Source organism: Amphiura filiformis, chromosome 18 (assembly GCF_039555335.1).
Source record: "Amphiura filiformis chromosome 18, Afil_fr2py, whole genome shotgun sequence".
NCBI classification, from domain to species: Eukaryota; Metazoa; Echinodermata; class Ophiuroidea; order Amphilepidida; family Amphiuridae; genus Amphiura; species Amphiura filiformis.
The window spans coordinates 3,087,975-3,106,858 of record NC_092645.1 but is presented as its reverse complement, the minus strand read 5'-3'; the positions used below and the strand labels follow the sequence as shown (position 1 = coordinate 3,106,858).

Here is an 18,884-nt window from a genome sequence, read left to right as displayed (position 1 = left end):
TCCGATCATTTATCATCAAAGAAGGTCCCTGATCCCTAATTGATCTGTTTTGAAAACATGGAAAATTATTGCATTAAAATGAAAGTCAAACACGTAAATATCGAATCGTAGCAACTTCTAATGAAGATTACATTAAATGCAAAGCACTAATAATAAACCATCATATTGATTAATATACATTTAAAGGCCTTTTTAAAGAAAATAAAACAATTTTAGAGCAACATCTTAAAATGTCTAGCAACACTAGCGGGCGGAGCTCGATCGATGATTGACGATACATGCCGTCACTACTGAGGGTGGCTTTTCAACTCATTACTGCATGATCAACAAGAACAAGGGCCGAAAACGCTGATTTTAAGGGGGATTCTACAGATTCTGGGCTAAAAATCAAAATGTCGGGACCACAGATCACAGATGAACAGAGAGCGGAGCTTAAGGAAAGCTTTGAAGAGGTAAGGACTGAAGATCCGAGTAGGAAGTGGCTGGGTGTAAAGCCCGGGGTTTACAATCTCAGTATATTTAGATAATTTACCATTGTTGTATGTGTTAGCACTTCCGGGTAGTGAAGTGTGTTCACATGTTCAAGGTTTTATGTTGTTGTAGCCTTAGACGAGCGCGTATTGTAAGGATACATCGCGTATTTACTGGGTTGCACGCACTTGTCTCTGATTGGCTGCTGAGGCGATCTGTTGTTGCCGAGTGGAAATTTATGAATGAACTGTGCGCCGTACGCGTTGTTAGCGCCGAATTTGCAACATCACGGTAGTCGCGCTCGTAAAAGGTTTTCTGCATTTTATTATAGTGAGGATGGACTCTTGACTTTAAGTGGTCTATATAATATAGAGATTATTTTATACTATCTGTGCATGCTGTGTGGGTTTTTTAGTGTTTAGAATCAGGTTTTTGCAAATAAGCTTAAAAAGTTACACTTCTCAATTCTACTGAAATCAGTATTTGAAACTGTCCAGCACATTATTTTGAACAATTTCGCTCTGTGCTTGCACGCAGTCTTGCTCTCTACGCCACGGCAAGAACTATGCCTAAAAAAGAATTTGGCATTTTATTTTGATTCCAAATTCCATCCACTATATGCTATGATAATATGATCTGATCCAGTGTCAGTGAAACCAAATCAAATTGGATCCATTTGCTCCAGACTATAAATTTAATCAACATGATCAAAGACCAAATTAAAAAGATTAATTTGCAATTGCATCTGATGTCAGGACAACGGCGCGGTGTGATTGGTTGCTGACCTGCGCAGTGCAGCATTTTTGGTCTAGCTGACAGGACGTCCAAACTTTAATTTGTTCTTGTACATTTCGCTGTATAATATCAGGGGGTACTGGTCACAGGGGAGGGAGAGAGGGTATTAATGTGTGACCCCCGGTGGGTTCAGTTTGTATTTAAAGGTAGGACGTATGACCGTTCCAGGATTTGAAAATGACCCCTATTTCACGGGGAATCGAGGACATTTGCAGCAATTTTACCCCTATTTTGCGCAAAAATCAAGGACAATTTGCCCCCAAATACCTCCCCTATTTTTATCATTTTGAGGATGCATTTTCATTTCGCCTCCTTATCACGAGGAATCGAGGACATTTTTTCGAAATAAATACCCCTATTTTTACCATTTAAGGACGCTTTTGAATTTTTACCCCTATTTCACCGGAAATGAGGACAATAACGAAAACTGTAGCGGTAAAACACGGACGAAAGTCCTAGAAATATACCCTATTTTTCATTTCAAGGACAATTTTGCTCCAAAACACCCCTAATTTGGACAATCGCGAACAATTTTGTCCTTGAAAATTCCTCGGACATTTCTTGAACAGTACCCCTAATTGGAACCATCATGCGTACACATTGTCAGTGAAGACTGAACCCACCGGGGTGTGACCATGTCCATTATTAAGTCTCAAGCACCGGAAACATACATGTATGCTAGGGGTGAAAATGCACTCGGCAAACATGTATTTTATAGGTATGCCAGGTGAATTCAAATTTGCAATCAAACTGCATCATTTTATCAAATTAAAGCCCCTGAGTAAAGAAAGCCAAAATTGAAAACCTTTTTGTCATATCTCATAGCACTTTCTGTAGCAAAGTTACATCTTGTCAAAGATTGACTTTCATCTAAAAGATTCAGCTAACAATTTTCGCATTTCGGTGGTGTTTCTAGCCGGGGTTTCTAGATCTTAGTCTCATGATGATACAGTGGAAACTCATTATAACGAAGTTGTCAGGGACAGAGAAACTAGTTCTTTATATCCAAATTTCGTGATATCAGGGTTGTAAAAACAATAAATAACAAAAGAATTTTGTATCTTGGTTCTGGAAAAATACTTCTTTATAACAGGGTTTTTCTTGTATCCGATTTCGTTATAATGAGGTTTTACTGTAGCAGCTTTTCTATGTGGAACTGCTATCAAAATCCCTCTAAAATTCCATGTGCGAGTGTCTCATCACCATAAAAAATCATATATTTGGGTCAAGTGAAGTATCTAGACAACATTTATGTAAGTTTCCTTGACCTACCTGTTCTTTTAAATTTCTATGTAAATATGTATTGTGTTCTAGGCGAATTTGGCTGACTAGCAAATGTGTTTAAAATTAGGGTTTGCCTGGCATATTTTAATGACACAAACTAAAAAAAGGCCTGTCCAGTTGACTAGGCAAGGTAGCTTGTTGGGAAGGTTGTAGCACAAATATATCTATGCACTGCAAGGAATCTAAATCCTGATGGTACAATTACCAAATAGGGTGCAACTTGCTAGACTTGAGTCCAGTCCTCGTTTACGGAGTAATAGGGTTAGAATTTAGGATTGGGGTAGGGCAGTCTTGTAATAAGAATAGTAGAGTTGCACCCTATTCGGCAATCGCCCGGGGGGGGGGGGTCACTCTCACACAAAAGTGCCTCCCACCCGCGTCCGAACACCTCTGAAATGCACCCCTAATGGCGAATTTTCACATAAACAAATTGCACCCCATAATGGCGAAACACATGCAAAATCCTACCCTAAATGGCGTAGCACATGCAAAAACCATACCCTAAATGGCGTCAACTTGGAAATATCTATATTGATACCCAAGTGGCGTAAACAGGGAAATCAAATGAGCTAATTTGATACCCAAGGTCATGGTGTCTTTTTGATGTTGCAGACATATAGATACTGAAGAAAAGATGCACAAAAGTAACAAGAATCAATTAATTAAAAAGTGGTGATTTTTATCAAATTAGTGCAAACTCACTCAAACAATAATATTACTAACCCTAAACGTCTAAGGATTTGGCTGAAAAAGGACCCCTAAATGGCGATGCCTTCTGAAAAAGTACCCCTTTTTCAAAAAGACGTCGACGCCGCTGTGTGGTGAAAACACACCCTTTTAGACGTTTTTCATGGACACGGGTGCGTAGCAAGTCAAGTAGTGAGTGACCCCCCCCCCCCCGGGCAATCGCTCTATCCTGATTTGCAAAATGTAAACACTATCTGCACAGGAAGGTCACCATAATCAATTTGCATATGGTGCCCACAGTCATCCCGTGTCTAGTCATTAATCTACCCTCATGGTAAAATTCCAGATATTTGGACTGGCTAAAAATACAATGCCCTACCCTAAACTATTTTATTTAGTATCTTTAGGTCAAGAAAATGAATAATAATTTCATTCATTTTCTTGACCTAAAACTCTTTTGTAAAATAGTGGGAAAACACAAATTCCAAAAGATCAAAACTTTGATAGACTGTACCAACTACCAAGTATGGTATGTTGTTAATTTTAGGCAGGGGGGGGTCGATTTAGAAAATAAAAGTTACATGTACTTTAAGGCTGGCATTTTCGGTCGGGTAAACGGGTACCCGCCCGAGATTACATTACCCGGGTAGGAAATACCCTCCCCGGGTACCCGAAATTCAAATTCAATACATTTTGAAATCATTATAGACTATGACATGAATACAAATTATCAATTTTCATATTAAAAATAACAAAATATCTTGAATTTTTTTTTTTTTTTTTTTTTTTTTTTTAGGTCAACCATGAATGATCCTGGCATTTTTTTTTGCAATTTCGGGTACCCGGTTACCCGCCCGAAAATTGCGGCGGGTACCCGGGTACAAAATTACCCAAAAATGCCAGGGTTATGTACTACTGCAGTTTTTCCTTGCATGCACCAAGCAAAATGTTACATTTCGACCCCTGTTGTTAATAGGATGTCAGGTTTTCAGTTTAGTCCAACAAGAAAATTTCAACCCCCAAACCCACCCATTTAATTGAATTTCCCCTTTAATTTATTTTTGATAAAATAGTGTAAATTAATTGGATTGGGAAATACAAACTTTCACCTTTACTTTCTTTCTTTCTTTCTTTTTTTCTTTCCTTCCTTCTTTCCTTCCTTCCTTCCTTCCTTCCTTCCTTCTTTCTTTCTTTCCTTCCTTCTTTCTTTCTTTCTTTCTTTCTTTCTTTCTTTCTTTCTTTCTTTCTTTCTTTCTTTCTTTCTTTCTTTCTTTCTTTCTTTCTTTCTTTCTTTCTTTCTTTTTGATCTTTCTTTTGCTCATTTCTTTCTTTTGCTCAATTTTGCTGTTCTTTCAATCTTCCTTTCATTCAATCTAAGTTCTCTCTTTTCAACTCGAATGTTATTGTTTTATACCTAACCAGTGTTAACAGGGCCTGTACTTAACTTCATCAAGTATGTACGCCCTCAGCCCTCATTCCATCGCAAGTAAACATTACAACCACTTACTCCAATCATTAATCAAAGGTCCCTGATCCCAAGATTAACCTGTTTTGAAAATATGGAAAACTATTGCATTAAAATATCAAAGTCAAACAAACTGTAGTAACTTCAAATGAAGGTCACATTTACATACATTACGTTATCTATTCCAGCTCCAGTCACTAGGATCCACAACATGCCCATCTATCAGGGCACAGTTCTTGAACCCCAATACATTTACACATTCATTGAATGACCTTTGACAATTTGGGTACAAAACTCATACTCCGCAACTTGATGTCGAATTTTGTACTATGATTGGTAAATTGACGGTATTGAACTATGCCATTGGGATGAGGCTATTGTAGTCCATAGTGAGTGATGCCTCATTAATTAATATCCCTGGACCTTTGGATGCAATAAAATAGGTGATAGCATTTTACTTCGAAAAAATCAATAACAGCTGTACAATGTACATAGTGTTACTTTTCATGCCCCTCCAGTAAATAGAGACCCAATCATACCCAGGCAAATATCACTAGGATCCAAACCATGCTCATCTATTAGTGCACAGTTCTTGAACCCCAATACATTGGTACATTCATTGAATGACCTTTGGAAATGGTACAAAAACTCATACTCTGCATCTTGAGGTCAAATGTTGCACTATGATTGTTTAATTGAGGTTATTGGACTATGCCATTGGGATGAGGCCATTGTGGTTCATAGTGTATGAGGTGTCACTGGACTTGGAACAGATGTATCTCAACGAAATATGTGATATGTAAAATTGTCTAGGAACACTTGTGGGCGGTGCTTGATCAATGTGCGATGCTACATTGTACATGCCTTCACTACTGTAGGGTGGCTGTTCAATTCATTACTGCATGATCAACGGGTATAACGGGCAGACACACTGATTTTAAGGGAGATTTTATAGATTGTGGGATAAAAATCAAAATGCCGAGGCAGCCGAGAATACAGATCACAGATGAACAGAGAGGAGAGCTTCGGGAGAACTTTGATGAGGTAAGGGCTGCAGATCCGAATAGGAAGTGGCTGGGTGTTAAGTCCTCAGTGTGAGTTGTAGCTACAATGGGCGGTGTTGGGCGGAAGAGCCTATCACTCAGTTTTGGAGCCCATCACTCAACTGTAACTTTAGCACTGGAACCTACCACTCAGATGCCAAAATTGCACTATTTTACTGAATTTGTCAAGAATATGGTCAATTTTGGCAACAAATTGCAAAATATGCAAGATTTTCACTTAGGGGACTACTGTACACATAATACATGCTCAAGACTGATGTACATGGTGGGAGCACTAGCTATGAAGCCACAGATCCACCACTGTTTGTCCGGCACCACTGTGTAAAGGGTGGGTTTCTAAAAAACGTGTGAGCGAAATATAAAGCGTGTGGGTAAGGTTACCAATTGGAAAAAAATTTGATGATATCTCCAAAAACATTAATATTTTCTGGGTAAATTTTGAATGAAAATTGCGGAAATTAATTTGCTGAGAATTGCACTAGATTTCACAAATACAGGCTTTTGGAGTTCGGGACTGGAGTGGAGTTTGAGGATAACAAAATGTTTTTGGCGCAAATGTTTAAAATTCCTATGAAATTGTGTGTGGAACTCAAATTTGAACTTGAAGCTCATTTTGGGGAAAATTTAGCCATTTTATCTCTGCAAACTTCATGCTATTCCATTGGGGTGTCAGGAATTGAATAAAAATTCCCTTTAAAAGGGAAGGCCAGCCTCAATGCAGAAGAGGTCTTGTAAATAGTTTGGGTCACCGTGAAAGGCATTTTTTAGGATCACGCTTACATCCATGTTACATGACAGTTCACCAAACCATCAATGGTGAGAACATGCACACTGAAACAGCAACAACATTAACTCCTATAACTCCTGTCAACTCTTTAATTCATTACTCCAAATTGTTCTGTATTTTTGTCTTTACTGCTTTTTACCCATGCTTATTATTAAAATCAAGAAATACACTGCAGTTGTTAGTTAGAGCCAATCTCCCTTATTATGTGCAGTTTGCGATACAAAAAAAAATAAATTGTCTCTAAAAATAATTTTGGTACATATTAGCACCAACAACTCACATGTAAAATATGGCGTGCACAGCGCCCTCGTTCAACTTGAAAAAATTCTTGAAATTTCAGCCTCTCTGAGCCTTACTTGCAAATGGTAAACTTTGGAGGTGCATAACATCGTGCACCATCATCATCCCAACCTGCATTTTGCATTTTTTTAAAGTACCAAATGGTTACATTACAAAAACCAAGAAAAAAAAAATTGGGATCTTGATGGCGCCCAAAATCAGCAAATCCAATGATACGATGAAAAGCGCCCTAGTGCAAACTTCAAAGCATCATAACGGGCTGCGCCATCAAGATCCCAAGTCCGAACAAGTTTGAAATTAAAGACCTCCATGGCAAGTTTCATTTTTCAGCAAAAATTTTTTGGGATTTAGTTGGCGCACCGAGTTAACAGAGGTCAAAGGTCAAAATTTCCTATTTTAGCACATTTTTGCACGCCTGTATTATTAAACGGCGCCAACGTCACCTGACTCTCCGAATAGGATTTCATCAAAGAAGAGGTAATTCTCTGCAAGAACTGAAAAAATTAGCTTGGGATCTCTTGATCTTCATATTTTTCTGATTTTTTGAAAATGGACTTAGCCTCATTTTGGAGGTCAATTTGACCTCTTTTTCCCACTTTCTGCACAATGTGGGCTTTTTACTGCATCACAAAAAGATGCGCCAACAAGATCCCAATTTTATTTTTCATCGTCTAGCTTCTTTGGCGACCAGTAGACAAAAAACAAGCAACAGCTAATTGGGATCATGTGGGCGCACTAATATAAAAGAGGTCAAAGGTCAAGCTTTGTGCCGAAGTGATGCATATTTTGTCTATGTGCAGCACGAAAGTGGAACTTTGACCCGCAATAAAATTGTGCGCCAACAAGATCCCATCTTACTTTTTGGATGATTGGATAAAGGGGCTTATGTATAACTGATAACAAGTAAAAAAAAAGTGGGATCATGTGGGCACACTAATTCAATAGAGGTCAAAGTTCATACTTTGTGCCGAATTGGCATTACTTTGCCTATGTGCAGCACAAAAGTAGAACTTTGACCATAATAAAATGTGCGCAACAAGATCCCATCTTACTTTTTGGATGATTGGATAAAGGGGCTTATGTATAGCTGATAACAAGTAAAAAAAAAGTGGGATCATGTGGGCGCACTAAATCAATAGAGGTCAAAGTTCATACTTCATACAAAATTAACCGATTTTTAGCCTAAAGTTGCGAATTCAGCAACCTTTCACTCAAATTTTGCAAAATATGACCAAGTATTTTGACAAAAATTTTTTTTACTCTCACCAACTACCATGATGGAATCAGCATCATCTGAAATGCACTCACACAAGTTTCTATGAGACATGTCTGGTGATCCCCATTGAAAAAAAAATTCGTCACAAAGTATGAACTTTGACCTCTATTGAATTAGTGCGCCCACATGATCCCACTTTTCTTTTTTGTTTTTATCGGTTTTACATAAGCCCCTTTATCCAATCATCCAAAAAGTAAGATGGGATCTTGTTAGCGCACATTTTTATTATGGGTCAAAGTTCCACTTTTGTGCTGCACATAGGCAAAATAATGCCAATTCGGCACAAAGTATGAACTTTGACCTCTATTGAATTAGTGTGCCCACATGATCCCACTTTTTTTTACTTGTTATCAGTTATACATAAGCCCCTTTATCCAATCATCCAAAAAGTAAGATGGGATCTTGTTGGCGCACAATTTTATGGCGGGGCAAAGTTCCACTTTCGTGCTGCACATAGGCAAATATGCATCACTTTGGCACAAAGCTTGACCTTTGACCTCTTTTATATTAGTGCGCCCACATGATCCCAATTAGCTGTTGCTTGTGTTTTATCTACTGGTCGCCAAAGAAGCTAGACGATGACTAATCAAATTGGGATCTTGTTGGCGCATCTTTTTGTGATGCAGTAAAAAGCCCACATTGTGCAGCGAGTGGGAAAAAGAGGTCAAATTGACCTCCAAAATGAGGCTAAGTCCATTTTCAAAAAATCAGAAAAATATGAAGATCAAGAGATCCCAAGCTAATTTTTTCAGTTCTTGCAGAGAATTACCTCTTCTTTGATGAAATGCTATTCGGAGAGTCAGGTGACGTTGGCGCAATAATACAGGCATGCAAATATGTGCGAAAATAGGAAATTTTGACCTTTGACCTCTGTTAACTCGGTGCGCCAACGAAATCCCAAATATTTTTTACTGAAAATGAAACTTGCCATGGAGGTCTTTAATTTCAAACTTGTTCGGACTTGGGATCTTGATGGCGCAGCCTGTTATGATGCTTTGAAGTTTGCACGAGGGCGCTTTTCATCAAATCATTGGATTTGCTGATTTTGTGCGCCATCAAGATCCCAATTTTTTTTCTTGGTTTTTGTAATGTAACCATTTGGTACTTTAAAAAAATGCAAAATGCAGGTTGGGATGATGATGGCGCATTTATGTTATGCACCTCCAAAGTTTACCATTTGCAAGTAAGGCTCAGAGAGGCTGAAATTTCAAGAATTTTTTTAAGCTGAACGAGGGCGCTGTACACGCTCATATTTTACATGTGAGTTGTTGGTGCTAATATGTACCAAAATTATATTTTAGAGACAATTCTATTTTTTTTTGTATCACAACCCCCCTTATTCATGTACATAATAAGGGAGACTGGCTCTTAATTCGCTATGTTAACTCAACTTACATGCATTTTAAAATAATTTTATATTATTTCGCAATGTATAGTTTACTATAAAGTAGATAGTGGCAAGCACATGATAAAGGACTGATCATTCACTACAGGTCGTGCGTCATGAATTGGGGTATTGGAAAAGGTGGAGGCGTTACATTTTTTCATTTTATTCAGGACGTTTTGTCCTAGATCTCAAGAATGGAGAGGGGTACTGAACTAGTTTTGGTCTCATTTTGTTGCTTATTTATCTAGCTCAAATTGTGGAAAGAAAGAACATCACACTTTATTTACTTCTTGAGATATTGCAGTTCAAGTGATGTGAAGTCAGGGGTGGAGGATCCTACGGTTGAGGATCCTACGGTTGAGGCATGTGTTAAAGTATAGGGAATGTTGATTTTTAGCGCCTCACAAATATATTTTTTACTGTAACTTCATAACCCAGTAAGGTATTGAGATGGATTATGTACCATTGTTTTGGTATGTCTAGTTTGAAATGTGACCAGTTTTACTCCAAGCTAAGTTAATTTGTTGCAAGTGTGCTGCATTCTGTGTCATGGGTTCTAGGCTTTTCCTATACGTTACTGTGTTAAGTATTCATTTATGCTCCGAAATGTTCCAAAGGTCATATTTCTTGAAGGAGTTACCCTACTGCTGTAAATGTTGACATTTTTTGGATGGAAACTTGATGAGGAATTCAAATATGCCATTGGTTTTTGTGTAGGTCATGAAGGAAAAAAAGTTTTGACCGATTCTGTAATAAAAATCATAAAAATTATGTGCGACTTTTGAACACCCTGTATCTCAGTTGGGCAACATAACTCATCCTTACAAGTTTGCTTTTTTTGGAAACCTACAATGTTATTAGCACATCTAAAAAGGTTTCAGCAGAACAGGAATTTTTGCTAGTAAATAAGAGAGGAACAAAATTGTCTACTTTTTGAACCAAAATTTAACTTTTCCACCCTATATGACATTTGTGGCACCCTGTATATTGACTAATTGTTTGTACATGTGTATTCCTGGTACCCTAAGCTTTACAGTGATATAATTTTATAGGGTTTTGATGAACAGTTTATGAATTAGATCAGTCTAAGTACAAAAACATGCAAATTGTTCAATTTTTTAGTATGTAACGCATTTGGCCCCCAATTCATGGCGCACGACCTACAATCTTCACTTTTAAACTGTATTTTTTGAATGTGTTGATTGTTAGTCCGAAACTCCTGCAAAGCTATGGACATGGCATCTAACCTACTCCATTCTGTAATAGTCTGCATTGTGTGTTTTCTCAGTCTTCAATCATTTTGTTGAATGTAATTTTAATATGAATCAAATAAAAATGATAGAAATTGGCCTCACTTTAGTTATGTGTCATTTTACAGTATTTATAATTGATAAAGTAAGACAATAATTTATTTATTTTCTATAAGTGCATGTCAAAATATGGGATATATTGTTCAATATTATAGCTAGCCCCTAAAAACTTTATTTTCAATCGGATTTTTCCCGTTGAAAAGACGAAACTGATGTAAAAGATAGCAATAATATCATCAATAACATTTTGAGTCAATTTTATCCATAAAACGATACAGGATAGGATAGATAATTACTTTGACTTCAATGTGGTCCATATAATGAAGATTTTGATTCTACAACATTATTAGATCTGTTATCAACATATCAATTATGCACTCACAGGCAACCAAACATCATGCTATGCTCAGTAGTCCACTGATATGACCTGGTGATCATTCCCCCGCTTTACTTTGACCATGTCATTTTTTTGATATGCTGATTGCTGAACAAGTTTATGTTTATATACATGTGTAGGCCTAACCTATGATAACTTTTTAAGTCATAATTAATTCAAACATAACTTTGGCAATACTCAATCGTTTTCGTTCGTTGAAACGGCAAAACATACTTTATTTCCCTTGCAAATCGAATTAGCAGACATCAAAAACATTTCCACCACGAGAATTAAAAAAAATAATTCATACCAATAAAAGAAGGCTATAATCTTAGCTAATCTTTAGTGTACACAAACCCCATCTCAGAATTAGGTACCAGCCCTATGGGCTGGCGAAAAGAGCTTTGAGAGGGTAGATTTGTCCCAAGTAGTTGTGAGAGGGTAGATTTGTCCCAAGTAGGCCTACTTTAAAGTTTTAATATTTCATCGTGCACTTCACCAATTGCATAATTTAATGATCAGTGCAGGAAATATTATTTTCCATAATTATGTACATTTTGGAAATGCAGATAAGATCCTTTTCTCCCAGAATCCAAGAGATAAAATAAACATACACATCAAATATGAAAAAAAAAAATCAGTTTGATGGGTTAGTTCCAGAATAGCTGCTGTATAGACATAATTTGACAATTTCAGCATTCTATATTGTACACATCTAAATGAATATAACACTGGGCAGCTATTGCGAATAGGACCTTCTTACACTTTGTTGTATTTTTAGGTAGATAACACAAGTGCCAGATCTAGATATTCGAAGTCCATGTCAAGTACAAAAGGCAATGATTGACAATGCAGTGTACATAAAGCGTACTATCTAAAACCCTATGTTGCCTTTTGGAACATGTGTGTCATAGTGCAGAACAAATGTGCATTCTTTCCATGATACATGTAAGTTTTTCTATTTTCAGTTTGCTCTGCATTTTGTACATATACCAGACATCAAGGTCCAAAAAATTCCCTCAAATATCTTTCCCATCCCTTAAATTCTGCTCGAAATCACCAAAATTGGCCTAAGATAACACAAGATCCTCCAAAAAATCAACCAAATTTTGCACAGAAAGTCTGTACCCCCCCAAAAAAGACCACTTTTTCAAATATGTGCTGAAATAAATCCACTCTTACAAAGTCTGCCCCTCCCCAAAATAATTCCTGGCTGCAGGCATGATTGATAGACTCTAACTTTAAGGTTAGCAACTATTTTAAACTGTTGCGATTTGGTCTCTCCCAGCATCTTGCGAATGGTAGTGAGCTTTGGCAAAAAATGCATTGATCATTTCATAGCGAGCATGTTGAAGAATTCAAATAATTATAATTAACAGTATAATTTTGTAGGTCCTGTGCTTCTTGAGTTATGTTGTAAAGAGGGCTGAAACAATATCACTTTGGTAACACGTACATAACTCATCAAGCAAGTTTTCAAAGTATTATCAAGGTGTTATTTTTCAATAATATATTGATTTAGATAATGAAAATCGATCTTTTTGGATGCCTCGACCAATAATACTTAGTCAACCCTTAAAATCTCAATTGATGAATTTAAAATACTTAGTGTCCAGATCACCACTTATTATCACTAGATACTACGCCATACTTCCTGTGAGTACCTGAAACTATTTCCTAAAGCATCAACTTCTCCCAAAATTAGCAAATTCATAACACAATTGATAACCAGTTCACTCCAAACCCAGCAGTAGTTTTCACTTTCAACGTAATCGGATCTTAAATGACGCAGCTGTTGTCACAGCAGTGCGTGTCGTTTTCATCTTCAAAAATAAATGTACTGACTGTTTCTGGTTTAGGATGACAAAACATCATGTTTAAACTATCCATACATGTATTTTGTAGGTGGGTGTGGTCAAAATGTTTAGAATTTCAATTGTCTTGAAACTGCTTTTCAAATTGTGAGCACTCGTAATTTACCATTTTTTCAAGAAGTATGTCATAATATCATTGAATTCTGTAAACTGTTTTTGTCATTTCAAGTTCCAAATTATCATGTAAAGAATGCCCTTTATGGTGTGCATAACGTATAGTGTAGGTATATCATGTTAATGATCCAAAGAACAGGGTTCAACTTTTTTTTACAAATTGTGCAGTTTAAATTTAAGTAAAATCAGTATTATTTATAGTTTGTGCATGTTGTACAAAACACTGAATTTTGGATATAAATCTTATACTGGATCATACTTTTTGCAACTTTGCTACGTTGCATCTGGAAGCACCATGCTTCATCAGACAGCTGACCTGCTGGACTGGTCATGTGATCGATGAGTAAGTCGTTATTCTGGATCAGGAGGAACAATGGCATACATGTAGGAGATAAAAGGCATGAAAGAAGTCATATGGGAGTGCATTGAGCAACCAAGAGATGGGGCCTACGCTTTTACTAAATCTTATGCATGGGTCCCGGCCATCAACACGTACGGTACCTAGCCATCTATCTTGTGACCAATCCAGCGGGTCAGTTACCAAGCCTGGAAATAAGTGGGCACAGGGAGCAAATTTGCCCTTGTAAAGCCACCAATTTCTCCTGGTTCTTGTATAATTCACATGAACCAAAGCAATTTATTTTAGAAAATTGCTCCTGTTTCCAGTTTTTGCACTTGATGCAGTAGTGCGGGAATGCTATATTACATGTATATGTGCAGAAAAGGATCTACTATTCGAAAATTGCTCCTGTTTCTTCAAATATTGTGCCTGGTGCATGTAAAATCCCAGTGAACCAGGAGCAATGTTCGAAAACAAATTGCTCCTGGTTCCAGTCTGCTTATTTCCAGGTTTGTCAGTTACCTGGTGGTCCCATACACAATGTAGCAAAGTTGCAGTAAGTTGCAGTATTAGATTTATTTCCAAAATTCTGTTTACAAGTACAACTATTGGATGACTAAGAACTTCCACTCCTTTGAACAAAAACACTGTTTAGACTGGATTTGCTTGAGTGAACACATTTTAAATGTCATACCAAGTCATTAAACTAAGGCATTCCAGGCCCAATTAACAAAAGGCATGTCAGGCAAGGCTGACTGCCTATTTTCCCTACATTTTGGAACTTTCACTAAGTCACTATATTTTCCTGTTACATATGTCCTACAATTTTTTTTTCTTCTAAATTTAGGAAATTAACATGGTTTTTTTTCAGTTTAACAAGTGAATTTGATATAAAATTTCTGTGTGCTTTGCGTGCAATTGTCATACATTTTCAGCAGGTCGGGGTAAATTTTACTGGCTTCTATTTTTGCCACCAATCTGAAGTGATGCCCAATGCAAAATTCAAAGTATCTATTATTGGGACTATAGTTACTGGTCTCAGATGCCCAATTTTGACTTTCACTGTCCAATCATTTGTCCTACCGTATTTCGTCAAATAAACGCCCCTGGGGGCATTACATTTTCCCAAAGGGGGCGTTTATTCAAGGTCAATTTTAGAACAGTAATTCACGTTAAAATCATTAGGTAAACTTAAAACTCACACTAAAATGACGAACTGTGAACTAGAAACACTGACTTCTGGTTCACTTCCGGGTTTCCAATTCAGATTTTCGCAAAAAGTGACGCTATTATCGACCATGTGAGCAACTTGGTAAGCTTACTACACAAGATAGCATGGAAATATCAGCATTTTTGAAACATCTTGGTTGAAAAAAGTGGTGGGGGCGTTTATTTGAAGGGGGCGACTATTTGACGAAATACGGTATTTTTCCCAGGGCTGGCTTGACACCCTGCTTCTTTCTTGGAACTAGGCAGACAGGTAGTTTTTGAATCAGGTCAACTCTCATGAAATGAAAATGTGCAGTCCAATCTTCCTTCCTTATCGTCATATGGCTGTATGTGCTTCCTTGAAAAGCATGTTTTTAATGCTTTGACACCTTCATACTCTGACACATTGGTGTATGCCAGGTATTGTGTGTGACCATCAACAGCACATTGGTTTGAAGTTTAAATCACTGAAATCAGTGTGCTTAAAATTCCAAGGTAATACCAAATAAATAGTTTGCACAATGAGAACAATGTGGAATGTTACTAAAGTGATCCCCACATATTTCATAAATGTTATTGAGAAGAGAATTGATTTTAAATACAAAGTACAAATAAAACCCTGGAGTAAAACATGTTTAACAATGAAAGTTTTCATGCCTGAACTGAAATGTTCAAGGAAACAGTCACTGACAGTATATTTATTTAATTGTTTGTTGACAAATTGTACACGGAAATTCCTGGTTTAGGAATGAACAATATCAGTTGAACCCAGAATCATAGCTAATGAATAAATGGCAAAGCTCTAGGACATTACAAAATTTATAAACAAACTCACCCCATCCCAATACAGCTCTTCCGCACCCCCTACAACTGTACATACATGTCCCGTGGGGGGGGGGGTACTCAAGTTTGGTTTTGGTAGGGACGTGCCGCTGAGAATTTGAAAGTGGTCCCATAAATATACCAATTTTTCAAGAAATTTGGACCCATTGATACACCAAAAGTCAAAATTTTCGGCCGAATTTAACCCAAATTGTCTTAGTTTTTACAAATTTTCCCAAAATTTTGGAAAATTTTGACAATTTTGGCTAGATTAAGGAAAAATTGGGCTATTTTCCGAAAAAAATTGAGAAAATTTTGAAAAAGGACCCATTCATATACCAAAATAGGCTTTGAAAAAGGGGTCATTGATATACCAAAAGGCTGAAAATGCTACCATATTTGCGCTGAGTACCCCCCCCCTCCCCGGGATACATGTAAACGTCAGGAAACAAGGACCTAAAACTTGGATCTAGTTTAAAATAGGACTTTGTACACCCAAAACTAAGCTCCAAACTGTGGATACTTTTGAAGTTTTACAATCCAACTGGGGACTGACTCTATAGCAGCAAACAAGGCATGGATTTTTACATGGTTTGCAATAAATGCTGGTGGGAGAATAGAACTGAGGACATAACATGCCAGGTCTAGAAATGCGATGTCGGACACAGATCCATTCCTGCAAAGATTCTCGTAAAACATCAATCATTGTACAATAAAACTGATTTGAGGGGCATTTTTAAACAGTAAAAACAGCCATTTGGTTGTGTAATAAGACGTGGAAGATACGATCGCCATATTTGATTCGGTGACTAAGATAGAGGGCAGTATTTTGTAATTATTAGTAATATTTTGAGCAGCGAGAGGTAGATACGTAAATCGTAGCAATCCTAAATTTGCGCCAATCAATGATTCTTGCAAAATCCTCGGATTGCGAGCGTACTGTCCCAGATTTCTAGGTCTGACAGTTGACGAGTGTCCACGGATGAATTTGTAATTCAGGTTTGTGTCCTCGTTTGCCTGCGTTTACAAACACACACCCATGTACACAACTGCTGACAATGCACCCATTATTATAAGCATGTGAGCTTCACAGTAAATTATTGCAAGAAATTATTTGACTAATTGTTCAATGTGCCTTATCACAGTTGGAGAGCATTTAATTAGGCAGTTAAAATTAGAAAGCTTGTTTGGTAAAGTGACAAATTACAAAGTACGTCGGAAAAGTCAAAAGTTCACATTGATATGTTGTTAATCGTCTGAGTGAACGAACAAGAAATTAATTAATGAGTTGTAGATCTCTAATAGCGATTAGTCTAGAGTTTTATGACCAATGGATTAGTGGATTTTTTGTTGAAAGTAAAAAAATAGGTTTAAAACTGCAAAACTTTGTTCTTATGTGTGTGACTTTACAGCCTATAAAAATGTTGTAAGTTGGTGCTGCTTTTTAAAACGATAAGAAAGTAAAAGTCAATTATCTAGGACTTAGATTCTTGGCAAAGTGGCCTACATGTAGTAGGCCTATACACTATACAGCAGGGTTGTAGCTAGGCCAATTTCTATGCCAGGTGGCAAAAAAATCATTTATTAAAAAAAATTAAAAACAAATTTTTTTTTTTTTGGTGCCGAGTGCCGGGCCGGGCAGCGCCAGCGTGCTACAACCCTGCTATACAGTATCCGAAATTGTTCCAAATTTTCCCGCAAAACTGCATATAACATTCCAAAATTCATATTTGAAACTGGCTATTCCAGTTGAAATCCATACATCCTGTGGAAGACACAACCTTAATCTTCTACACAGGTTGTAAATATCAAATGAGGTAACCTGAATGGGTGACTCCATTTGAAATCCACACACCCTGTGTTCATGTCTTCTACATGGGTGTATGAATTTAAGCTGGAATAGCCCAATTAGGATGTACCATATGGAAGAGTAATATTAATATAAACTTTGTATGTGTACCAGGATATTGTAAACCAAAAGTTGATATTTTGCTTGGTTTTGGAACTTAATCCGTGTACATGTCAAGGAACGGGAAAGAGCATCAAGGGTTACTGAGGTCAGATGTGAAGATGAATAAAAACATTGTATTTTTAGTATAATTTGAAGCAGATATAGAATGTATTATGTATACTTCTCCTGTCATATCCACCTACACACAATGCCAGTGATCCACACCCTGAACTTGTGTTATCTGTAGCGAGTCATTAGACATTTAGCAGATAATTTGCCCTTACATGATTTACCATATATTTATGCTGCAAAATAAAGAAATATACAAAATTTATGCTTAACCTTCAGTACATGGCCAGATCCAATGTTCGATTTACCCGTTGTAGCAGAGCAAAATGCTCCCCATTTTAATAGGACAACCTGCTATCAATTTCAGCTTGTATATCAATTTTTACAACAAACGTGCTAAAGAACATCGCCTAAATAATGTTTTTGATTAAAATTGCTACACAACTTTTTCAAAGTAAACCTTGACCAGATTCATAGCCAGGATATAGGAGGAGGAGAGTTGACAGTTTTAAACTGTGAACTTTGTATGAAATAAGTTGACTACCCACTGAAACTGAAAGTCATCTTCTTGGGTCTTATTTGAATACTTTTACACTTCAGGTTTGCAGACTGAATTTGCACCTTTTTGGGCAAATTTGGACGTACCGTATATTAAAAAGGTGAATATAAGTAGCATTGAGTTTGTTGCACCCCATGAGTACTGTCCTGTTTATAGGATGCATGTGAAACTGGTAGAAAAATTTAGGACTCAAATTCATGTTCTTACAGGCAGAAATAATTTGATTGTATTCAAATTTATGTGAAATTTGCTCAGAAATTGATAGATCTACAAACTACATACCGGTATATCTGTTTGCACAAGTGATATAAATAATACTGGTTTGTGGGATTATTTCAAGAAAATAATACTCAAGTTCCTGATATAATAAAATCTAATACCGGTACATTTATGTAAGTCGTGGGTTATACAAGGTTTTTTTGTGTACTACATAATTTCACATTGAGTAGTAGAGCAAAAATTCTGGAAGTAGGAAATTAATTGGAAGTAACAATATTATTTTTTGGCAAGAATTATTGATCTGATAACACAATGAGTGCTGTCATCGTGATACTTAAGAATTCAGATTGATTCACATTCACATGGATTCAGATCAAAAGATTTGCATCATCAAACCACATCCCAGATTGTAATAGGAGCAATCTGAATTGATTCACTTCAGTTTAGATGTGCATCAAATCAAAATGGGGTGTGTTCTGCTGCACATTTAATCTGGAATAATCTGGAATATGGATAATCCGCATT

General features: G+C 36.8%; 1 protein-coding gene across 1 annotated transcript in view; it reads left to right on the top strand.

Annotated features, from left to right (window-relative positions):
• The first annotated feature begins 255 nt into the window (after positions 1 to 255).
• LOC140139752 (plastin-2-like) overlaps positions 256 to 18,884 on the top strand; it is a 73,273-nt gene continuing 54,644 nt past the window's right edge. Inside the window, exon 1 of the mRNA XM_072161460.1 lies at positions 256 to 452. Within this exon, the coding sequence (XP_072017561.1) occupies positions 393 to 452 (60 nt within the window). The 5' untranslated portion in view covers positions 256 to 392. The remainder of the gene's footprint in view (positions 453 to 18,884) is intronic.